Source organism: Wyeomyia smithii, chromosome 2 (assembly GCF_029784165.1).
Source record: "Wyeomyia smithii strain HCP4-BCI-WySm-NY-G18 chromosome 2, ASM2978416v1, whole genome shotgun sequence".
In the NCBI taxonomy this organism is placed as follows: domain Eukaryota; kingdom Metazoa; phylum Arthropoda; class Insecta; order Diptera; family Culicidae; genus Wyeomyia; species Wyeomyia smithii.
The window spans coordinates 74,714,233-74,734,310 of record NC_073695.1 but is presented as its reverse complement, the minus strand read 5'-3'; the positions used below and the strand labels follow the sequence as shown (position 1 = coordinate 74,734,310).

The following is a 20,078-nucleotide window of genomic DNA, read 5'->3' as shown; positions in this document are numbered from 1 at the left end:
CAACCCGAAACTGAAAGAGACTTGGACCGCCAGATGGTTTGAAAAGCCACCATCATCCAGCGTATGTATATATATAGGGTGTGTGCACATAACGTGTGTGAATATCTGTAGCGTGTGTCCCTAATATATAATGTGTGTGGCTTGCTACATAGCGTGTGTGTATGTTTATGGCGTGTATGCATGTCTGTAGCGCGTGTGTGCAGGTTTATAGCAAGTGTGGCACCGCCACCGCCACCGGTACCGCCACCGCCACCATCATCCAGCGTATGTCTTTGGGCTATATGAGAGACTGTTTCTCCTATAGGGTGTGTGAATATCATAACGTGTGTGAATATCTGTAGCGTGTGTCCTTAATATATAAGGTGTGTGGCTAGCGTGCGTGGCTTGCTATATAGCGTGTGTGGTATGTTTACAGTTTGATCACAAACATTCACAACCCGTTTTACAATGGGGAAAATTGACGACATCGCGACTAAATTGATTACCTCGGCAGCAAACAGTTGCAGTAGACATGCCTCTAATCCGATGTTGAAGAATTTGAACACCACAGAGAGCATTTCGTATTACACTGAATTGTAATAAAAATAGAATCGATGGAATAGTTTGGAACACACATGCGGCGTTTTACTGTATTTCGATAAGCTTGACCAGAACTAGTGGCACAAGTCGAACACCGCAACTTTGTGGGTAGTAATGATCACGCGACAAGTTGAAGTCTAAATACGAAAAACTGCACGCACCCTAGCGCCGCATAGTGGGGTAATTCTGTATAAAATTGTCTACCATGTAGAAGCCTTTAGCCTCCTCAACAAGTTTGCTGGACACCGCAACTTTCTGGCAGGTCGGAATCGTGAGATTAGTTAAGTTCAAAATACGACTCATTGTGTGCCCACTAGCGCCACATAGCGGTAAAATGTCATACTGAATTAGCCACCATACAGTAGCCTTTGACCTTCTCAACAAGTTTGCTGAAAAACGCAACTTCCTAGGTTGTCAAAAGCACGAGATATCCGCCTACTCCAGGTGATGCTCAACTTTTCGGGAGGTGTTGCAATATTCAAACTGGGTGTTGCAATACTCAGTAAAGCGATTCCAAACTTATGACGGGTGGTGTAATTGCTAATAAATCACCTCATGTAGAATTTAATTATCACTGGAAATCATTCAAACCTAAATAAAAAATTTGCCATGTTGAAAAAAAATTATTCAGCTGTCAATAAATGGTATTGACAAACACAATTAACCTCAATGATATCTCAAGAATTTATGAGCTAGTGAGCCTGAATCACATTATTTTTCGCGCAAGTCTTACTAATTGCAGCAATAAGTTGTGAAATTATCTACGCTATCGTAAAATGCAGAAAATTGTTATTTGAACTGTTATATCATAGATGGAGAATGCACTATTTGCCCCTGTCTATAGCCTCTTCGTAGCCACTGCCTAAATTTGGATATCTTAGTGCAACTTGATACAAAAGACAGCCTCAAAACAATTCAATTTCATTCTTGTTTTGGATACGGCAGCAAGTGAAACCGCGGTGCCGGCTACAGAGGTAAACGTCATCTGGAGCAAAGAGACTATTAAGTTAATTAACCCCAATTGAGTGTATTCCCAAACTTATTCCAAGAAATACATGGACATAAGACAGGCTGTTGAATTCTACGTTACCTTTGCGGTCGTGTCTTATAAACAACCTCTCCAACTATTTTAGTACAAGACAGAGCACGCATCGTTGCACTGAGTTATTAATGTAGCATGTAAATAATGTTTTAATATCAATACATAGTGCTTCGATACATACATAATAACAATACATAGTGCTACTCATCTTCTGTAGGTACCATGGAACGGGGTGAAATTGATTAATTTTTATAACAATTTTTGATCAACTAGCTTCATGTACATTTTTCCCGAAATAGTATAATTTTAGAACAAGTACTACTATGTGCTCCAGTAAACCTCTTTGGCTATTGATGAAATTTCTATCGTCTACTTCATGAAATTAATTCGATTTTTCTATAAGGTACTATGAGGTTAATTGGGGTGAAATTGATCACATTGAAATCCATACATTCTTTTGGCAATGTGCTTTTTTTCGATATGCTAAAGATTAATGATGATTTCTGTCCTAAAACCTAAATTATTCCACCTAGCGGTCAGACTCAGCCTTTCTCATTCAAACTTATTATTTGTAAAAAAAGATTTACATGAATGCTTAAATCCAATAAAGGTATATTCACTCTTTGGATTCTAAAATATTGATGTTGTAATTAAAAAATAGAATATGAAATTCGACGTAATGTTAGTGCTTAAGAAATAGCGAAATAAAAGAAATGACTCTTAATTTCGAACAATTTAATCACGAGCGATACCGGGAACGTTCAAATAGTACGATACCACATTTAAATCATGTTGAGGCCATATATATCAAAGCAGGTATAGTGTTTAATAGTCTTTGAGTTTCTTTTCTTTTCAAAACTTTTGAAAAGCACATTAAATTGTTATGAAGTTTGTTATTTGTAAGTTTGTTAGATGACTCGTTTGTATGACACTAGCTATGTTCAAAAAAGTCGTGTAATACTTGAGGTAATAGACTTTTGTTGATTTACAAATTAAAACATAACGGTTGCTTATGTTTGATTACAATCAAATGAAAAGGAAACGTATAGGGCAGCCAAACTTTGAAACCACGTGTTCAATCATAATTCATCAGTTAACCCTTAACTAGCCCGTTCATCTGATATCAATATTGTTCAAATCGTAGCTTCTAAGATAATGAAGTTTTGTGATTTTCACATTTCGATACATTACAGACGAAGTTACAGTTCGATTAAAAAAAAAAAACAAAATTCAATAGGGTGTTATGAGGCATCTAGACCTTTCATTTGATACTAATTTTGTGGAAATCGGTTCAACCATCTCTGAGAAAAGTGAGTGAGTCCAAGTAGTCTATGGAATATGTTTCTTTTCATAGCTGGATTTCACATTTTTAAATATAACAGGAAAAGTAATAATCCGTTTGCAAAAAAAATCAATAGGGTCTTATGGAGCAATAAGACCATCCATATGACACTAATTCTATGAAAATCGATCCAGCCATCTCAGAGAAACATGAGTGAGATTAAATAGTTTCCAGAATACGTTTCTTTCCATAACTTCTGAACCACATGGTCAATCTTCATAAAATTCAAAGTCAAGGGTTTTTTAGGTAGCCCGTTCATTTGAAACCAATTTTGTTCAAATCGGTTGCGTAGTTTCTGAGATATTGATGTTTCGTGATTTTTACATTTTGATACATAACCTCTTAAATAGAAATCAGATAACAATAAAATTCAATTGAGTCTTATAGGGCAAGTAGACCTTTCATCTGCAATCAATTTCATTGAAATCGGTTCAGCCATCTCTGAGCAAATCTAGTGAGATTGGGAGAGCGTTACACACACACATGCAGAAAATGCTCAGCTCGTCGAACTGAGTCGAGTGATATACGACATTCGGCCCTTTTGAGCATTTTATACCTTTAGTTTTTGCAGTGATTGTTATACCTTTCTAGGAGAAAAGCAAAAAGTGAAATGATAGAAATGACTTTTAATTTCCAATTCAATCCCGAGCAAGGCCGCGAACATTGAGATAGTACAATATCAAATTTAAATGATGTTGAGGCCACATATTTTGATCGTAGCTATAGTTTTAAACAGTCGGCGGGTTACATTTCTTTCTATAACTTTCAAACCACATGTTTAAACATTATGAAATTCATTGTCTAAGGGTTTAAAAGCCTATTAATTTGAATTAAACTATGTATGCTTCTAAGATATAAAAGCGATTTTCACATTCTGACGCAGCGCCAAAACTAAAAGTTTGATTACAATGAAATTCAATAGCAACCTAAGTGGGAAATAGGCCCATCATTTGACACCAAGATAGAAGGAATCGGTCAGACAATCTCTGAGCAGAGTGAGTGCCAAAAATAGGTGCACATACATGCAGAAAATGCTCGACTCGTCAAACTGAGTCGAGTAGTATATGACATTCGGCCATTTGGATCACCTTTCTACCTTTTAATTAGCCAGTGATCCTTAGGAGAAAGTCAATATGTTTATTTTCATTATGTGATTTCACATTTTTATGAACAACGGACAAAGTTACTATCCGATTACAATGAAATTCAATAGCAACCTATGGGGCAGCTAGACCTTTCATTTGACACTAATTTTGTGAAAATCGGTTCAGCCATCTCTGAGAAAAATGAGTGAGTTTAAACAACCTCAGGATAACTTTTCTTTACATAACTTTTGAACCATATGTTAAATCATAACGAAATTTAAAAGTTAAGGGTTTTGGAGCCAGCTCGATAATTTGAAACCAGTTTTATTGAAATCGGTTATGTGGTTTCTGAGATATTGATGTTTCGTGATTTTTACATTTTGATACATAACCTCTAAACTAAAAATCTGATTACAATGAACTTCAATAGCAATCTATGACGCAACTAGACCTTTCGTTTGCAATTAATTTTATGAAAATCGGTCCAGCCATCTCTGAGTGAGTGAGAAAAAAAAGTTGCACATACACACACACACACATACAGACATACACACATACATACATACATACATACAGAAAATGCTTAGTTCGTCGAATGGGGTCGAGTGGTATATGACATTCGGCCATTGGGACCACTTTCATACCTTTGGTTTTTCCAGTGATTGCTATACCTTTCTAGGAGAAAGGCAAAAATATAATTTCCAGCAATTTGGAAACGAAAATAACGATATTTCAGGTTAAAATTTGTTTATTTTGGTTCACGAGCTGCTTTTTGCTAAATTAGCTCTTATTTGATCGTCGTTAGACCGATTTCAATTCGGTTTGTTGCAAAAGCTCAAAAACTAGCTCTGAAATTAAAATCTTTGTGGTTTCCTGCTAATTCATCAGTATTTCTTTTATCAAACTTTACTCACTTCTCCAAATTTAACGTAATTAACCCTCAACTAAGATCACTTTAAGTAAATTCAATACTTTTTTTGTTATTTGGAAACTTGTTTGAACGAATTTGATTGAGTTTTGACTGAGTTAGAAGAATTTTTCGAAAATATGAAAAATTGCACCGGGCATGCAAGGGTTAACTTTGACAAGCATGTGAATCATGCAAAAGTTGCGTTTAAGGCCACGTTAACATTGCCTAGTGTTGTAAGGTCAATATCTTTTGATTAGTATTTTTTATCACGAATTTTCAGGTGATCAATTTCACCCCACTGATCGATTTCACCGCATTCCACGGTAATTAATAAGTATATTGAAATGAGAATTTGGAACTCAGCATCAGTCTTACTGACGCTTGAAACAATAAAACATTACCGCACAGAACAGTTACTATCTGTTGCGTGTCCGTGTTTTGTTTAGCGGACAATGTTCCACAACCACGTTTTTCATGGTCACCACAGCAGCAAGCGTAAACGAATAAAAAGTGAGAGTTATGCGCAGAAGCAATGTGCAAAGGTAACTTGTTACAGCACAGACCGCTTGCGGTTGTGGTCATAGCTGGAAAACAGACTTAATTGCCAATAAATTTATTTTTTAGTTTGCTTCTAGCTAAAATTAAATCAAATTAATTTATTAATTATGGGGATGTTTTTGGCGGACCTAACATTTTTTTTTTACATATTTTATTATATTTAACTCTCTGGGTAATATATTCAAATTAAGCGTCTTAACTCAACATAATTTCCCAGGTGATTGTCGCTTACGTATCATTTTCGATTATACGGACAGAGGCGGTTCTTTACACACTCACACCTACAGTTATTATTTTAGTTCATGCTTAATACCATACCACAACGTTGCATTTTCTTCCGCGTTAGTGATGTGAAATAGCAGTTATTAATGCCACTTGCAGGCACGTCCACCGCACACAGTTTAACCGGTGCACAGTCCGTGGTTGACTGTCTTGGAATATGGCAAGTGCAGAAGCTTTTAGTGTTGAAAAAAATCCTGCCGTGTATAAAACATACAACAGTTGTAATTTAACAGACGAAGATCGTCAACTGGCCAAGGTAGAACTGGGAGAAGATGACACGACTCGAGAGCAATGTCTCCAGCAGATGCGGGATTGGATCGCGCGACATCAGCATATCGACAAGTGCCGTACGGATCCCCTTTTTTTGTTGAGATTTTTGAGGGCGAGAAAACTCAACCTTCCGGATGCCTGCGAAATGTTGGAACGATACCTGTCTATGCGACAGGTTTTCAAAATATGGTACGAAAATCTGGACCCGGAGGATAAATACATGAAGCAGCTGGTAGCGACGGAAGGCGCTTTACCATTGGGGTTTGATGAGCGTGGACGGATGGTAGCATTGGTGAAAGTGCGAAACTTTGACCCAGCTAAGTATACATGTCATCATTTGGGCCGATTTACCCACATGGCGTTGGAGGCTTTCTATGACGATGAACAGGTTCAAATTGGAGGAGGCGTTGCTATCGTGGATTGCGAAGACGCCGCAATGGCCCACTTTACACTGTTTAAGTTATCGGACATTAGAAACTTCATGGAACATTTGAAGTATGCTTTACCAGTTCGTGTTCAAGAAGTGCACATTATCGGACTGCCTCGTATTGGAGCCGCGATTGGTGATCTCATCGTTAGTCTTGCTAGCACCGAGATGAAACGAAGGATTCATGTGAGTTAGAGAGGTAAAAGAAATGACCCTTATAATTCATATTCGATTAACATTCAATAGTTTCACGCAACACTGGAGGATGCGATAAAACTGTTGGACCAGTCAATGCTGCCGATGGAATACGGAGGAACTCAAGATGCGAGAGATATCACAGAGCGTTTGCGGAAACGCTTGCAGACAAACCGGAATGCCTTGGTTCAACTCGATGAGATGATGATCGATGTCACACCGTACGCTAGCTTTTGGCATCAAGGTCGGGATGAAGATGTGGAATTTGGAATGGAAATTGACTGATTCACTGTAAATGTACCTTGTTTTTTTTTCATATATATAATGTATACACTCATCTGCAAATAGTAATAATCATTTTATTACCAAAGTTTAATCCACATTGAGTTTCCGGAAACAACCGGCAATTCCTCCATCGATATCACTACCTGTAGGAGTGGTGGGCTGATTCCACAGTGACGAATAGTGTTCAATATCAATGTCCATATCATCCAAAGCTAAAATTGCAGCACGTTTCTCTGCTAAAAGTTTGCGCAAATTACCTGCTATTCCGGTTGAGTCAAGCACTCCATCGTATTGCTGAGGCCATAATGATTTATCGAAGAATTGTTTCGACTCTAGCACTGTCGGATTGCACTAAAAAGGTAAGAGCAGCGTTAATTCCAAGCCAAAACTGCTTTGAAAGCCAAATTACCGTTACTCTGTTCTTCAATTTCGAAGAGGCGAAACTCAACAACAAATTTGCGATCGCTATGGCAAATTTTGGAAGCTTCGCTCCTTGAATCTCTCGAATTCTAATCGGCATTGACCGGTTGACTGCATCCATCAGTAGTTTTAAATCCGATATTCCCCATATACCGTAGTGCTTCATCGTACTCTCGGTGTAATCGACCCAAACCCTGTAACCCCCGATCTGTACCTCTTCGTCGTCCATCAACGCTTCCAGAAATAGCATCGTAAAACGAAACATAGCTACCTGACTTAGCTTCTCCACATTAAACCGTCCAAATCGTATCCAAACGACAGTTCGACCTGCCTCATCACGACCCATAATGCTAAAAACCTCATCGTCTATGGTTTCCTGCATCAATCGGTCATTTGAATCCATCTTTTGAAACCACTCCGGGAAGGTCTGTCGCATGGCCAGGTACCGTTCGATCGCAGCTTGAGCCTGCGGGACAGAAAACTTCCGGAACCTCAAGAATCGCAATAAAAACACGGAATCCGTTCGGCACTTCCGAATGTAAGGATGTTTAGAAATCCATTCTCGGAGGTGTGTCAACGATTGCTGTCGAATGTCGTCATCTTCACCAAGCTCCTTTCGCGCTAGTTCACGATACTTGTCCGAAAGCGAAAATATATACGGTTCATAACTGGCTGGAGTTTTGTCCACGCAATAGCTAGCCATTGCGCATTGAACGACACGATTCTGTTCGCGTGCTGACGAGAACTGAACGGTAGCTTCCCAGCCCGTGGGTAATTTGTTTGGTTTTTAATTGTATTACAATAAGCAGTGGCAAGTCCTAGGTCAGTTGGATACTCACGACTGGTACAGAGAAACATTAATTAGTTGTTATTGAAATTTGACGGGTCTTGACACTAAGGAGATAATAATTTTTCAATTATTAGTAAGTACAAATGTTTTGTCCACTAGTAATAATGTGGTTAGACTAATTATTATTTTTAAAATGGAAAACTTTAAACTAGTTTATCTATTTTTTCTATGTTTGGGTTCTATGATATGTCTGTATGTTTGGGTCCTATGAAAATTAATATGATAATATTCTAGATTTCGAAATACCACTTTTACACTGAGATATAATGATGAACTATTCTTCCTCATTTGCCGTAATGTCAAGAATAGTTACAGTTTATGAAATATGACCTAGAGTTGTCATGTACCTTAGTGGCTTTAATAATTTTAAGCACTTCTTCACAGATATAAAAATATAAACATAGCAGATCGCAGATCCCAACGCAAGTAAAGTCAATTGTATGTTAATTTTTTAATAGTTGTAGCTATTAAAGAGTTTATTTTATCCTATTATGATTGAATAACACAACAGAGAATACACAATTTTCTACTGTGTGAAAAAACCTAATGAAGTTAACAACTTGATTGCACAGTGCAACTTTTTTTTTGCCCCTTGTTTTTATGTGATTTATTATATATTATTTTTACATATTTGATAGCGCGTTACATGATACGTTACATGATGAGCTTTTTCTCGTCAAGAGGAAGTCATCGTGTCATGTAGCATTCAATGTGAGAAAGGTTAAAGGGGGCAGGTAGGCTAAGAATAATAATAATTGTTATATTAAAGCATTTTATTTATATCAGCTTAACTATTTAAGGAATGAAGTATTCTGACAACACAATAAAAAAATGTTTTCAAACTAAAAACTAGACGGCAGGTAGAGTTTTACCGGAGTGACCGTCCATCTTATCATTCAATAGTGAAATGAGACACCTCCATTGCCGTTTCTGCTATGCACTGCTTCTTAATTAGGATCCTTTTAGTGGCCATCCACTAGTAAACTGATTACTTTGAGCAGAAGCAGGCCCTTATATAGCCAAAAAGTGCATTCCCGGTTAACTAGGTATATAATTCTGTCGACTAGATGTTGCTAGGAGAAGTAAACATTAAGTGATCAATCAGGGGTCGAAGCCTACATTTCAACAAGGTTTGACAATTTCCAATATTACAATATTTGGAAAAATCAAATTACAGTTATCTGTATTTGGGCGGATGCGTGGATAACACTGGATAACACAGGTTTTTCCCTAGAGCTCAAACTGAAAAAACATAAAAGATTATAGCTTTTCAAACATTCCTGTGAACTTTGGTGCTCCTAGTAAAGATAACCTTTTTAAAGACTTAAGTGAGTTTTCCGGTAACCCAACGTAGAAGTGACGAACCCAGCGAACACTTACCGTGCGGCATTTTGACGCACTTCTGCTCTACATTTCACAGCAATGATAAAAAAAGGTTGAGGCTCTAGAGTTCCCAGGAATGGTTAAAAAGCTATAATCTTTTCAGGACAACTAGTTTGAGCTTTTTTGCAGCTTTTTTCGCTTTTGTAAATCAGTGTAATTTTCTGATCGATTTCTGCACTGCAGGAACGAAGGAAATCCGTTGAAAACTAACCGACTTATGAATATTGAACAAAAAGGGACCATTCATTTTACACCCGTAACCGAACTTCCTGAGAGAGGTAGTTCTATGCCAAAACACTATGGAGCACTTGCATCGTGGATCATAATCTGAGAAAGAGAGCTTTCAAACAGTGTGTTGAAAGAACTATTTTTACTATTTCAATCTGATTTCAAATATCTACGCTGTTAGCTTAAGTTGAAGTTTTCACTTTTTTTTCTTTATGGCCTTTTCGCTGCGACCAGAACTGTTGATCCATTGTGATATATTTAGTTAGATCCACTTATTATTTGATCGCAGTTTTCTATTTACTGTGGCGCCTCTAATGGCGATTACGAGAAACTAATGACAGCGCAGTTATGAAGAAGGTTTGTTTACATAGTGGAGAAAACTCATCAAATTCGAGTCAGTGGATCAAAAGGTTTCGACAATGGAACGCGTAAGACGAGAGAAAATTTTGCACACTTACATTGACAATGCAACGTGGTCAGGTGCAACAATTGCGAAGTGCCTCGAATTCCCCAAACCAATCGTAAACAGCGCGTTGAAAGTTACTATGAAAGGCAAAGAAACAATAGACATTAACTTCAACTGCTAATTTGTGCGAATTTTAGACTTTTTTGCATTTTTGTAGGTCAACTTGCGCGCCAGACATACAAAACCTTATATGAGAAGTGGCATCAGCAATCAATTGGCAGTAAAAATGATGCAGTTTTCACGACAACGATGGTATTTGAATTGGAGGATGCTTCTAAAGCCAGTGAGCCAGTTGTGAATCTACAGGGTGCTGGGTAGCCGCAAGGTTACAGAGCCCGCTTTGTCAAGCGGATGGTCGTGGGTCCGAATCTTAGTAGAACCAGGCCATTCGATGTCAAAAAGGGCTTTAAGCATGGGTTTATTCTCAGGCTCCCCAATAGTTACCCTTCCTTTACGCTGAAATCTACAAAACCTTTGCGTGACTTCCTCTTAAAAAAAATTGGTGCCTTTTATCGATAAAACTGGCCAGAAGGACGCACGACGAAACTTCTCCAGGGAATTATCATTGGTGATATTTGGCAAGAGGAACGAGGCTCGGTATAGCAGAAACAGTATGCGTGTAGAAGAAAGAGTATCACATTACACACAAGCACTGATAAAAAATAATAATAAGCATGCCACTTCTCAATAGCGGTATTGCTGAAAATAGAAGTGCGGGATACAGCAGACACCCGGGCATATCTTACAAAAGATCAACGATTCTGGTCGCAGTGAGGAAGTCCATACAGAAAAAAATCGATCGAATCAACACAATGATAGCAGTTTGGTAATACTAATACTGTAATACTGTTCAAACTCTCTAGTCCATTTATGAAAACAATATTTGAATAAATTGTTTGAGAAACAGTATAAGTTTATCAGGCGTAAAAATGCAACGTAGAGCTTTGCCTGTTTTTGAGAGTATTTGAGAACACGTTATTGTTGAGCACTTCTCTGGCTTGAAATGATCACACAGGCTTAAGCCAAACAAATTTTGAATTTGGCCTTATGCTGAACTTTCCGTATTCCTTTGTAGATTTTGACCTCTTGAACCTTTTAAACGAATCTATATTAATATGGAAAACAATCATTTATGAACAAAACCCAGAAAACGTAGGAGATAAATTAGTATAAGCAGTATCATTCTTAAAGAATGGTTTTGCAGTTTGTCAACCAACTATAGCGATATTGCAAAACTTTGCTGCGTTTCCAGTAACAACTCCAACAACAAGAAACAATCGGTGTGCTCCTTGATCGATTTGCAACTTTGACAGCTCAGCCCAATGACTGAAAGTCTTTCACTAGATGGGCTACGGATTTAGTGCAACGAGCGAAATTCGACTGTACCATAATTGGTACTAGAAAATAGTAGGAGGGTGGTATTCAAGACGCGACCGCATGACGTTGACTACCGTATTCTTATATTCCATTAAAACAAATAGTAGAGGGAATTGCAACGCGTCTTTTACAAAACGTCGAGGCACCAAAAGGTGCCAGTTGCCGATTATTCTTGTTTACTGGTTAGTCTGTCCAGAACTCCAGCCATTTTAGTATTTTGCAGTAGCCATGTACTACTAACAGCCACCAGCATTACGGGTGAAACCGGCACGAGATGACCGGTACTATTTTGTCTTTCCTCCTTTCAATTGCTAACACCTAGCGTATGTAATCGGTACGGTTTAGTCATGAAACTGATAGGATGAAATATTCGAACTTAAACTTTTATACTAAGGCTTTGTCAGTTAGTTAGAAAGAAGGAGGGGCTTACCCTAGGAGATAAATCAAGTTTTGGTCTTTTGTATAGTATTTTTTATAAAAAAAGTCGTTTAAATAGAAATTGTGCTGAAATAAAGCCTTATACGAAGGATTTCGACTTTTGTCCAAGCTTTCCATATGTTCAACGCACTGTGCAGCGTGCTGAAACGATTCAACGAAACTCTAACGCTGGATCGCGCTGATCACAGCAACCGCAGAAGTTGAACGATTGTCAAGCAGCTACGATTGAAAGCCTGCAGAGCAGTTCGGATTTGACTAAGGAGTTCTCGGCACCGTACGAATGTGTCGGCGTGAAGGCCTGCGGTCGTTCCACGCCAGTAAGCACCCCAGCAGGACCCTCAAGCAGAATCTCGTTGCAAAACACCGCGCTAGGATGCTGTATGAGAAATTCGACTGCATTTTAATGGACGATATGTAAAAACGGATTTCGCGCAGCTCCCAGGACAAAAATTGTATACGTCCAAGCCCAAGGGTTATGTCACCAAGTGGTTTGAATTCGTGTTCTTTAAAGGTCAATAAATTTACTGCAAATGATACCTCAAGAATTTTTCTACATGTTTTTTGACGAAGATTTTTCCCATTTTGTGCGACCAAACATTAAATGGATCAAGCTTTATTGACTAAGTGTCATACGAACAAAACAAAACAATGAACCATATTAGCGCGACTAGAGGTGGGGCATAGCGCCCGGAACAGTAGTGTAGCAGAAAACATTGAATATTCACTCAAATGATACAATTCTTACCGTTTCTTTCTTGATACAGCTGCTTATTTGTTCATTTGAGATGTATAAGTGCAAATACCAGTTAATAAACTACAGTCGAATCCGTCTATTGCGACAATTTATATAGCGACAAATTTCTCTATAGCGACATTCTCAATGGTCCCTTCTGCACATTCATTAAAATTATTCGTTTTATTGTGACATTTCTCTGTAACGTCCCTTGAAATTTCGCTATGAAGCGATTCGACTGTAGTATGATAAACCTTATGGAAATGCTGCCAGACTTTAGATTTGAAGAAGCTCAAATTTCTATGCGACAACCGTCAAACTTGCATAGAAGTTTGGTCCCATGAATCGCAAGGGATTCCCAATACTTTCATATCTTATATTTTGCATGTTCCCGAATAAATCGACTGGGGCGTTATACTCCGAAGGTGTTTTATACCTGTTTCCCCTGTACCTGTTATGAAAAATCTGATTTCATTTCGGGGTGCCCTAATGTCCAGAGACTTACATCGACAAACTGTTCCAAAGTACAACTTTTACAAGAACGAGTAGTTAATTATATGTATTCTATCAGATTTTGGCAGGCACGAATTTAGGGATTCGAGCGCTGAATTTGAATATTTCCAATTAAGCTGGTTTGCTGAGATAATTCTCAAATATTACGACACTAATGTAGGCAAAATCTTCAGCATGAGAAAATGTGCAATTTCTCTCATCATGAATGTGACGAAATCAGTAAAAAGTCTGCGATTTTATTTGTGCAATTTGTTCTAATCAAATTTATTTAGGAATTTCACCATTGATTACACTGGTCAACACAACTGCAATCCAAAAGCTCAATTAAAGCGACGAACCCGGCGAGCAATTTCTATACGACACTCTCACGTAAGTTGACGCGTTTTGGTAATGGCTATGGACACCAAAATTCATAGGAATGGTTGAATAGCTATAATCTTTCATTTTTCCGGTTTGAGCCTTTGGAATGTACTTTTTTTCTTTGTGTCGATCAGTGTTATCATTATTCTGGTGACCAGGCTTGTTATTCTCCTTAATATGTAAAAAGAGCGGGGTTTAAATACACCCCACACTTCTTCTTCAGTATGAGCTCTGCATTGAGTATTTTTTGTTTTTGCATCACATTCCTTTCTTATAGTCTGTGCTGTGCTTCTGTCGCTCGTAGAAAAATTAACACACTTGCTGCTCACTAAGGTACACCGCGGTGCGCACTGCTGAGATAATAGGACAGAGACAATTTGAATACGGAGTGTATGAGTGAGGTGGTTTTGATTTTCAATATAAAATATACTAGGTTTACTCGAATTATTTGGCGTAATTCATTATGAATGGTTTTTTTCGCATAATAAAATATGTGAATTGTTCTTCCAAATATACACTGGTTGAAGTGAAGCCACACTAAACAAATGAATACGACATTAAATAGCATTCAAAAAACAAAAACAGACGAACACCTGTTGTTTTTTTCATTCCAAGATGCAAAACAAACTCGATTAAAAACGCAGCCTGGTATCCTACCAAAAGGCTTCACTCATTCTCAAGGGAATGTTAAAGCACTGCAGTGAAATCCGTTCTGTAGTTATTGTGCAGCGTAAAGTCCTTTCGTGTTAAAAAGCTCTCATCAGGAAAGATATTGCAGATTCCACCACGATGTTTTTTTTGCAAGTTTCACAGATACATACGATTCGCAAGTACGTCGATTTGCTCACCAGTGTGAAAGCGGTTGTTCTCGCAGTGGAAGATATATTCCTACACGCTAGTTATTCTCTGAGGAGACACGGCATACATGTTTGTGATATAGCAAAACCGGTATTTTGAACATACAACGACTGGCTTATTACACCAGCATCGTACTTCGAACCTCACTCGGGGAAGACTCACTCTATCAAACACCTAAAACTAACAATTTGAAATAACCCAACTGCGAGGCCATCACGAATGTGATCCTCAGCTTCGTTTTCAAGATAATCTTGATAACTTGTATGATATGATGTGATTAAAATATGCAGTGAACTAGTGATTGTTCTGAGTTTCGATGACTAACGAATAATAAAACACACGCAGTTAGCTTCGACAGCTCCATAGGGTGACTGGTAAAAGGTGCTAATAAATAATGGGTATTAGAAGATTGAATGGGTTTATTAGCAGTTTGAAATTTTCAGTTTTGGGGTTGTTCGTATATTGAGCAGGCACGATCGATAGAACAACCCTTGTTAATGTTTATCAAAGTGAAAATTACAGATCAGAATATTTTAGATTAATCAACCTGTTAGAGCGCTATGGATTCGCTCACGATTGAATAATCAGTATGCATTAGTCTTTCGAGTACGCAGGCAATGCAAGCCTTATGCACAGATGTGCCACTGCAGCAACGAGACAAAGTTAAATCAACGTTGTTATAGCATATTGGAAGATCGTTTGAGGAAACACTGCAATCCATCAGACTAAGCTATATTTGAACATATTTTAGAGAGGTTCTGTCAGTTGCCGGTTGCATTTGATAATTACATGGTTGCGTTGAACTAGAAAACAGTTTTTCCAGTGTTGTGATGGAATCTTCTGATATTTTGAGTGTGGACAAATGTCCGGACAGTTACGATGAGTATAAATTTCCGCTTGACGAGCACTACCGAAAGATGGCTCAAGAAGATCTCAGCGAAACGGACGAAATTCGTCAACAGTCGTTAACGCAGATGCGCGAATGGATCGCTAAACATCCCTTCATTGGCAAATGCCGAACGGATTCCCTGTTTCTGTTGCGTTTTCTTCGCATGAGGAAGTTTTCCGTTCCGAAAGCCCAGGAAACACTTGAACGCTATCTGGCAATGAGACAAGCTTTTCCGCACTGGTTCCAGAAGTTGGATCCGCTGGATGCAGATATGCAAGAACTGCTTGAAGATAATCAATTCCAAATTTTAGGCCAGGACTCGAAACGACGGACGGGGATTTTGATCAAATTGAAATGTTTTAATGTGGAATAGTTTACTTCGGCACATCAATCACGTCATATGCAGCTTCTGTTGGAAACTTTATTCGACGACGAGCGAACACAGATTGGAGGGTACGTGGTAATTTTGGATTATATGGATGTGACGATGCGTCAGCTGGCGGTTTGGTCCATGGTGGATATAAAAAACATTATGAATTACGTAAACCACTCGTTGCCAGTGAGGCTGCGTGAGGTGCATGCAGTAAGGTTACCTAAATTTGCCGTCACTCTAGCGGAATTGGCGATGTCCTGCCTGAGCCAAAAATTACGGGAGCGAATTTTCGTAAGTTAGAGTACTAAAGTCGATTTAGATAGCATAACTCATTACATTTGATTATTTTTTACGGTCAAAGCATAAAACCTTTGTTGTTTTAAATATTAAAATCAAAATCTCGAGTCGATACGAAAAGCCAAAGATTAGCTATGAAATCTGGGAACGACTTGAAATTCATAGAGCAACAAAAGGGTGCCAAAAACAAAATGCACAGTAACGGTAAAGCTATCTTTTCAAGAACTGATTTTTTTTATATAAATAATAATATAAATGTTCAAGTAAATATAAATAAATGTTAAAGTAAATATAAATTCAAATTAAAAGCTATACTGAACGTAAAACAAAAATGGAATTGGGAAGGAACGAGAAGTTTGAGATATCAAAAACAGCTGATATAACATTGAAAAGTTGAATTTAGTTAGAAACTAATCAAATCGCATAATAGTTTCGCTACCGAATCACAGAAAACGTAGGCTTAAAGCCTCAAAAATAGCTAGTTGAACTAAGTGGCAATAGAAGCAAAAGTATCTGTACTACTCAAATAAATTGAAAGTCTGGTTTGGTTATATACGATTGAGTAACATGCAAAGAACATCTCTCAACTTCGTATTTTCTGTTGCAGTGATGTCGGATATGGGCTAGAGAAAATACGAACAAAATGTAAGTAGGGTAGTTATTAAATAAACAAAATCAGAAACACTGATAAACTAAATCGACTGAAAAAAATCGGCAACGCTTCAGAACGCACAACATAAACTTTGAAAAGCCGAAAATGTTTAAAGTTACTGTTCAAAAATGAACTATGAACACTGTAACATATATAATAGCGGTTTAAATAATTAAAATCGGTGAGCAACTTGCTTAACATTTGAAAATAATATTTAAAAAATTAAGTTAAAAAAGGAGATAACCAATTCAGATGAATCTAATTAAATCCTAAACCGTTGGCCTACATATAAATTATTTAGCGTCAATAACTCGGAATTGAAAATTGAAATCACTTATGTTTAACAAGCGACGAACCTAACTTTTCTAATTAGCGAGTTCTGCAGACTAAAAGTGACACTCACTACCAATACCCCTTTTCTTCACTTCCAGTGCCATAAATCCATGAGTGAAGCGAAAAAACACCTGGAGGAATCGTTGTTAACCACCGACTATGAGGGAGGCGCACAGGATGCTCAAGAGCTGAAACGTAAATTTATCAACCGCGCCCGGGGTATGCGAAATCAACTGCTGCAGTTGGATCGAATGGAAATTGACGCCTCGCGGTACAAATCTCTGTGGCATCAAAGCTCTGATGACAGCATCGAGTCCGGAGTGGCCGGCAGCTTCAGACAGTTGAGCGTAGATTAGATTAGTGGCAAATAGCTTGCCTTCATAAAAGAAGATGCAGGGTGTTTTTTTCTTTGTTTGCTATTGTTCAGTCAACTCGGGACAGCCAACTTTAATTTATTCTACTTCAAGGCTTCGTTATATATTTGTTTATATTATTCTCTCTGCTTCACCCTGAAGCTGGTTGGATGATAACTGTGAATTTCATTGTCAGTAGGCCGCTATAATCGGATGCAACGCTCCGGTGGTGAAAGAAACCAAAACAAGGTTATGTTGCGAGATTAGGAACGTCATTCAAAACGATCACGAAATTTTGAGAAAAATTCATTCAAATACTATGTTTTATTGGATAGCAAAACTGCATACCTGAAAGAAAACTGAAAGATGCGTTACGTTACGGTTATTCACTTAACAAAGTTGACAAAGTTCATGTCATGCTGTTGTTTTGGTTCTGCGGAGTAAAGCCAGTGGGTGAACATCACTTCATCATGGTTATATAAATTCACCGTTTCTCACATCGTTGCTGCTGCTCTGCAGCCGATTGTTTGTATCCGAAAGAGTATTTTGTCGCATGCTGCCCTGCCGAACAGTGCAATTAATTGCTCTGCAGCAAGATTATCTAATTAATTCGGCTTACTGGATAAGGCAATATATTCAGGTAGCTATCGCTTCTGAATTAATTGGATTTCCAAGCTTAAAGCGATTCCATCGATGTGATTGTTATGAAATACGCGCCAGTAGACGTCTACTAGCAACACAGTATTACATACACTGGAGATAATTTGTTTTCGATAACTAGACAAAGTCGTTGAAATAATAAGTAGCAATAAATTGAAACAATAATAGATCGGTTCAGCTCTAAGTGTACTGAACATGGTGACAGCGCTTTTATTTTAGAATAATAACAAAGTCTAAAATAAAGTCTAAAATAAAGTAAAACGTTTTCTTATAATAAGCTATTATTATTATACTAGTTGAACGTTCCCAGATGCTCGGAATCAACGGTTTCAAAATTAGGAATCATTTTTTATATTCCATTGCTACATTAGCACAACTCACTTCAAAAATTTTAAAGAGTTCCGCTTTCGGAAGTATTGAAATTGTTGGCCAAAAACCAGATTAGGTTATTTTCCTGAAAGCAGCCATTTTGAAAACCGTTGTGTCATTCAAGTTCCCAATATACCGGCTCAATTTAGATTCTAAAGAGATGACATGTGAATTTTTTTAAAACAAAAATTTTTGTTGGTGTCCAAGGAACACGTCTGAGTAGAAGTGAAGTTAAAAATTGTGCTTTAATGCACAAATGTGCAAGAATTGAAAAAACATGACTTTTAATGCTCAAGTCGCCTCCTAATCGATGTTCAAACCGATGAAATGTGACTTTTTCTCCAGCCAAATGTCCCCGGATCTTATTTGGGTAGAAGTTAAAAAGAATCGAATCCTGTAATGTGTAACTATTGACGAAACTACGAACACATCAGTCATGTTAAATTTTCGGCTCGACTGCGACTTTTTCTGCAAGAAAATATTTGTAAACATTGAAGTTACAACGAACATTTCATTGAAAAAAAAAACACATGTCATCGCTACGAAATGTTATTTAGAGGTGAATTGAGCATAAAAAGTCAAAGTTTTGCATACATTTAAAGTATAAATTTCAAAAAGAGTGTTTTAAGGAGTTTTTCTGTAAACGGAAAATCATCTCCAAACATACGTAGTTTTGTAATAAAGACATCAAAAATAGATCATTTGGTTCAAAAGTTGAAAATTTAAAAAAATAAAATGTAGCGAATAAAACCGTTTTTTATAGTCACCTTATTTTCAACAGAGAACAATCCCTCAGTTTTGAGCACAATTTAAGTTCTTTGGGTGACCACTGACCACTTTCGAAATAGGGTGACCATAAAAGACGGCTTTGTTTTTCTTACATGACTTTTTATTCCATAACTCTGGGATATGATTTACAAATCCATGGGTTCAAAACATTATCATTATCCATTGATGTAAAAATATCCTATTTTGCGATTCACTCCATCCATTAGATTTTGTTTAGTCTCCTCGGAAATCTTGCTGGAAGCTCTGGTCCAGATTTGATGAAAATGTTTGTCATCTTTGACATTCTGCTTTCTTCCGGAAAGCGTCCGCCTCACCGGAGCTCGAAAGCATTCGATTGGGCTTAGCCGTAGACAAGTGGGGGTGGGGGGTAGTATTGACGGCAGCGACGCCGAATTGGAAGACATGATGCCAACTCAGGCCAAAATAAAGGAATAACATCATGGCTCTTGAAGAAATTTCTTCTGGTAAACTTCTTGTTGTAAATTTGTTGATTTGTGATGATAAAAGATGAGCTTTTTCTGCTACAAACTGCTTCCCAAACAACATTTTTCTTGGAGAATTTAGCCTTTTTTTGTCCTGAAATATTTCTCGGTATTATTTATGGCAATTGCAAAGCTGTTTGAAGTCTTCCACGACGTATGTTTCACTGCCCATTGCGATGCATGGAAATTTTGTCAAAAAATCGCAGTAGAATTTTCGAGCACGTATTTTTGCCGTCGAATTCTGCTTACCGTCATTTGGGGACAAATTTGACTTTGCAGA

General features: G+C 37.7%; 2 protein-coding genes and 1 pseudogene across 2 annotated transcripts; 2 read left to right on the top strand and 1 right to left on the bottom strand.

Annotated features, from left to right (window-relative positions):
- Positions 1–5,841: 5,841 nt before the first annotated feature.
- LOC129724820 (clavesin-2-like) lies at positions 5,842–7,066 on the top strand. Its single transcript, XM_055680022.1, has 2 exons — positions 5,842–6,681; positions 6,742–7,066. Exons 1-2 carry the CDS (start codon positions 5,956–5,958, stop codon positions 6,973–6,975), a joined length of 960 nt encoding a protein of 319 aa, XP_055535997.1. The 5' UTR covers positions 5,842–5,955; the 3' UTR covers positions 6,976–7,066.
- On the bottom strand, positions 6,582–11,786 carry LOC129724819 (clavesin-2-like). Its single transcript, XM_055680021.1, has 2 exons — positions 7,385–11,786; positions 6,582–7,326 (listed from the first exon to the last, which is right to left on the bottom strand). Exons 1-2 carry the CDS (start codon positions 8,096–8,098, stop codon positions 7,063–7,065), a joined length of 978 nt encoding a protein of 325 aa, XP_055535996.1. The 5' UTR covers positions 8,099–11,786; the 3' UTR covers positions 6,582–7,062.
- Positions 11,787–14,988: 3,202 nt separating this feature from the next.
- Positions 14,989–18,992, top strand: LOC129724818 (alpha-tocopherol transfer protein-like; annotated as a pseudogene).
- Positions 18,993–20,078: the final 1,086 nt, after the last annotated feature.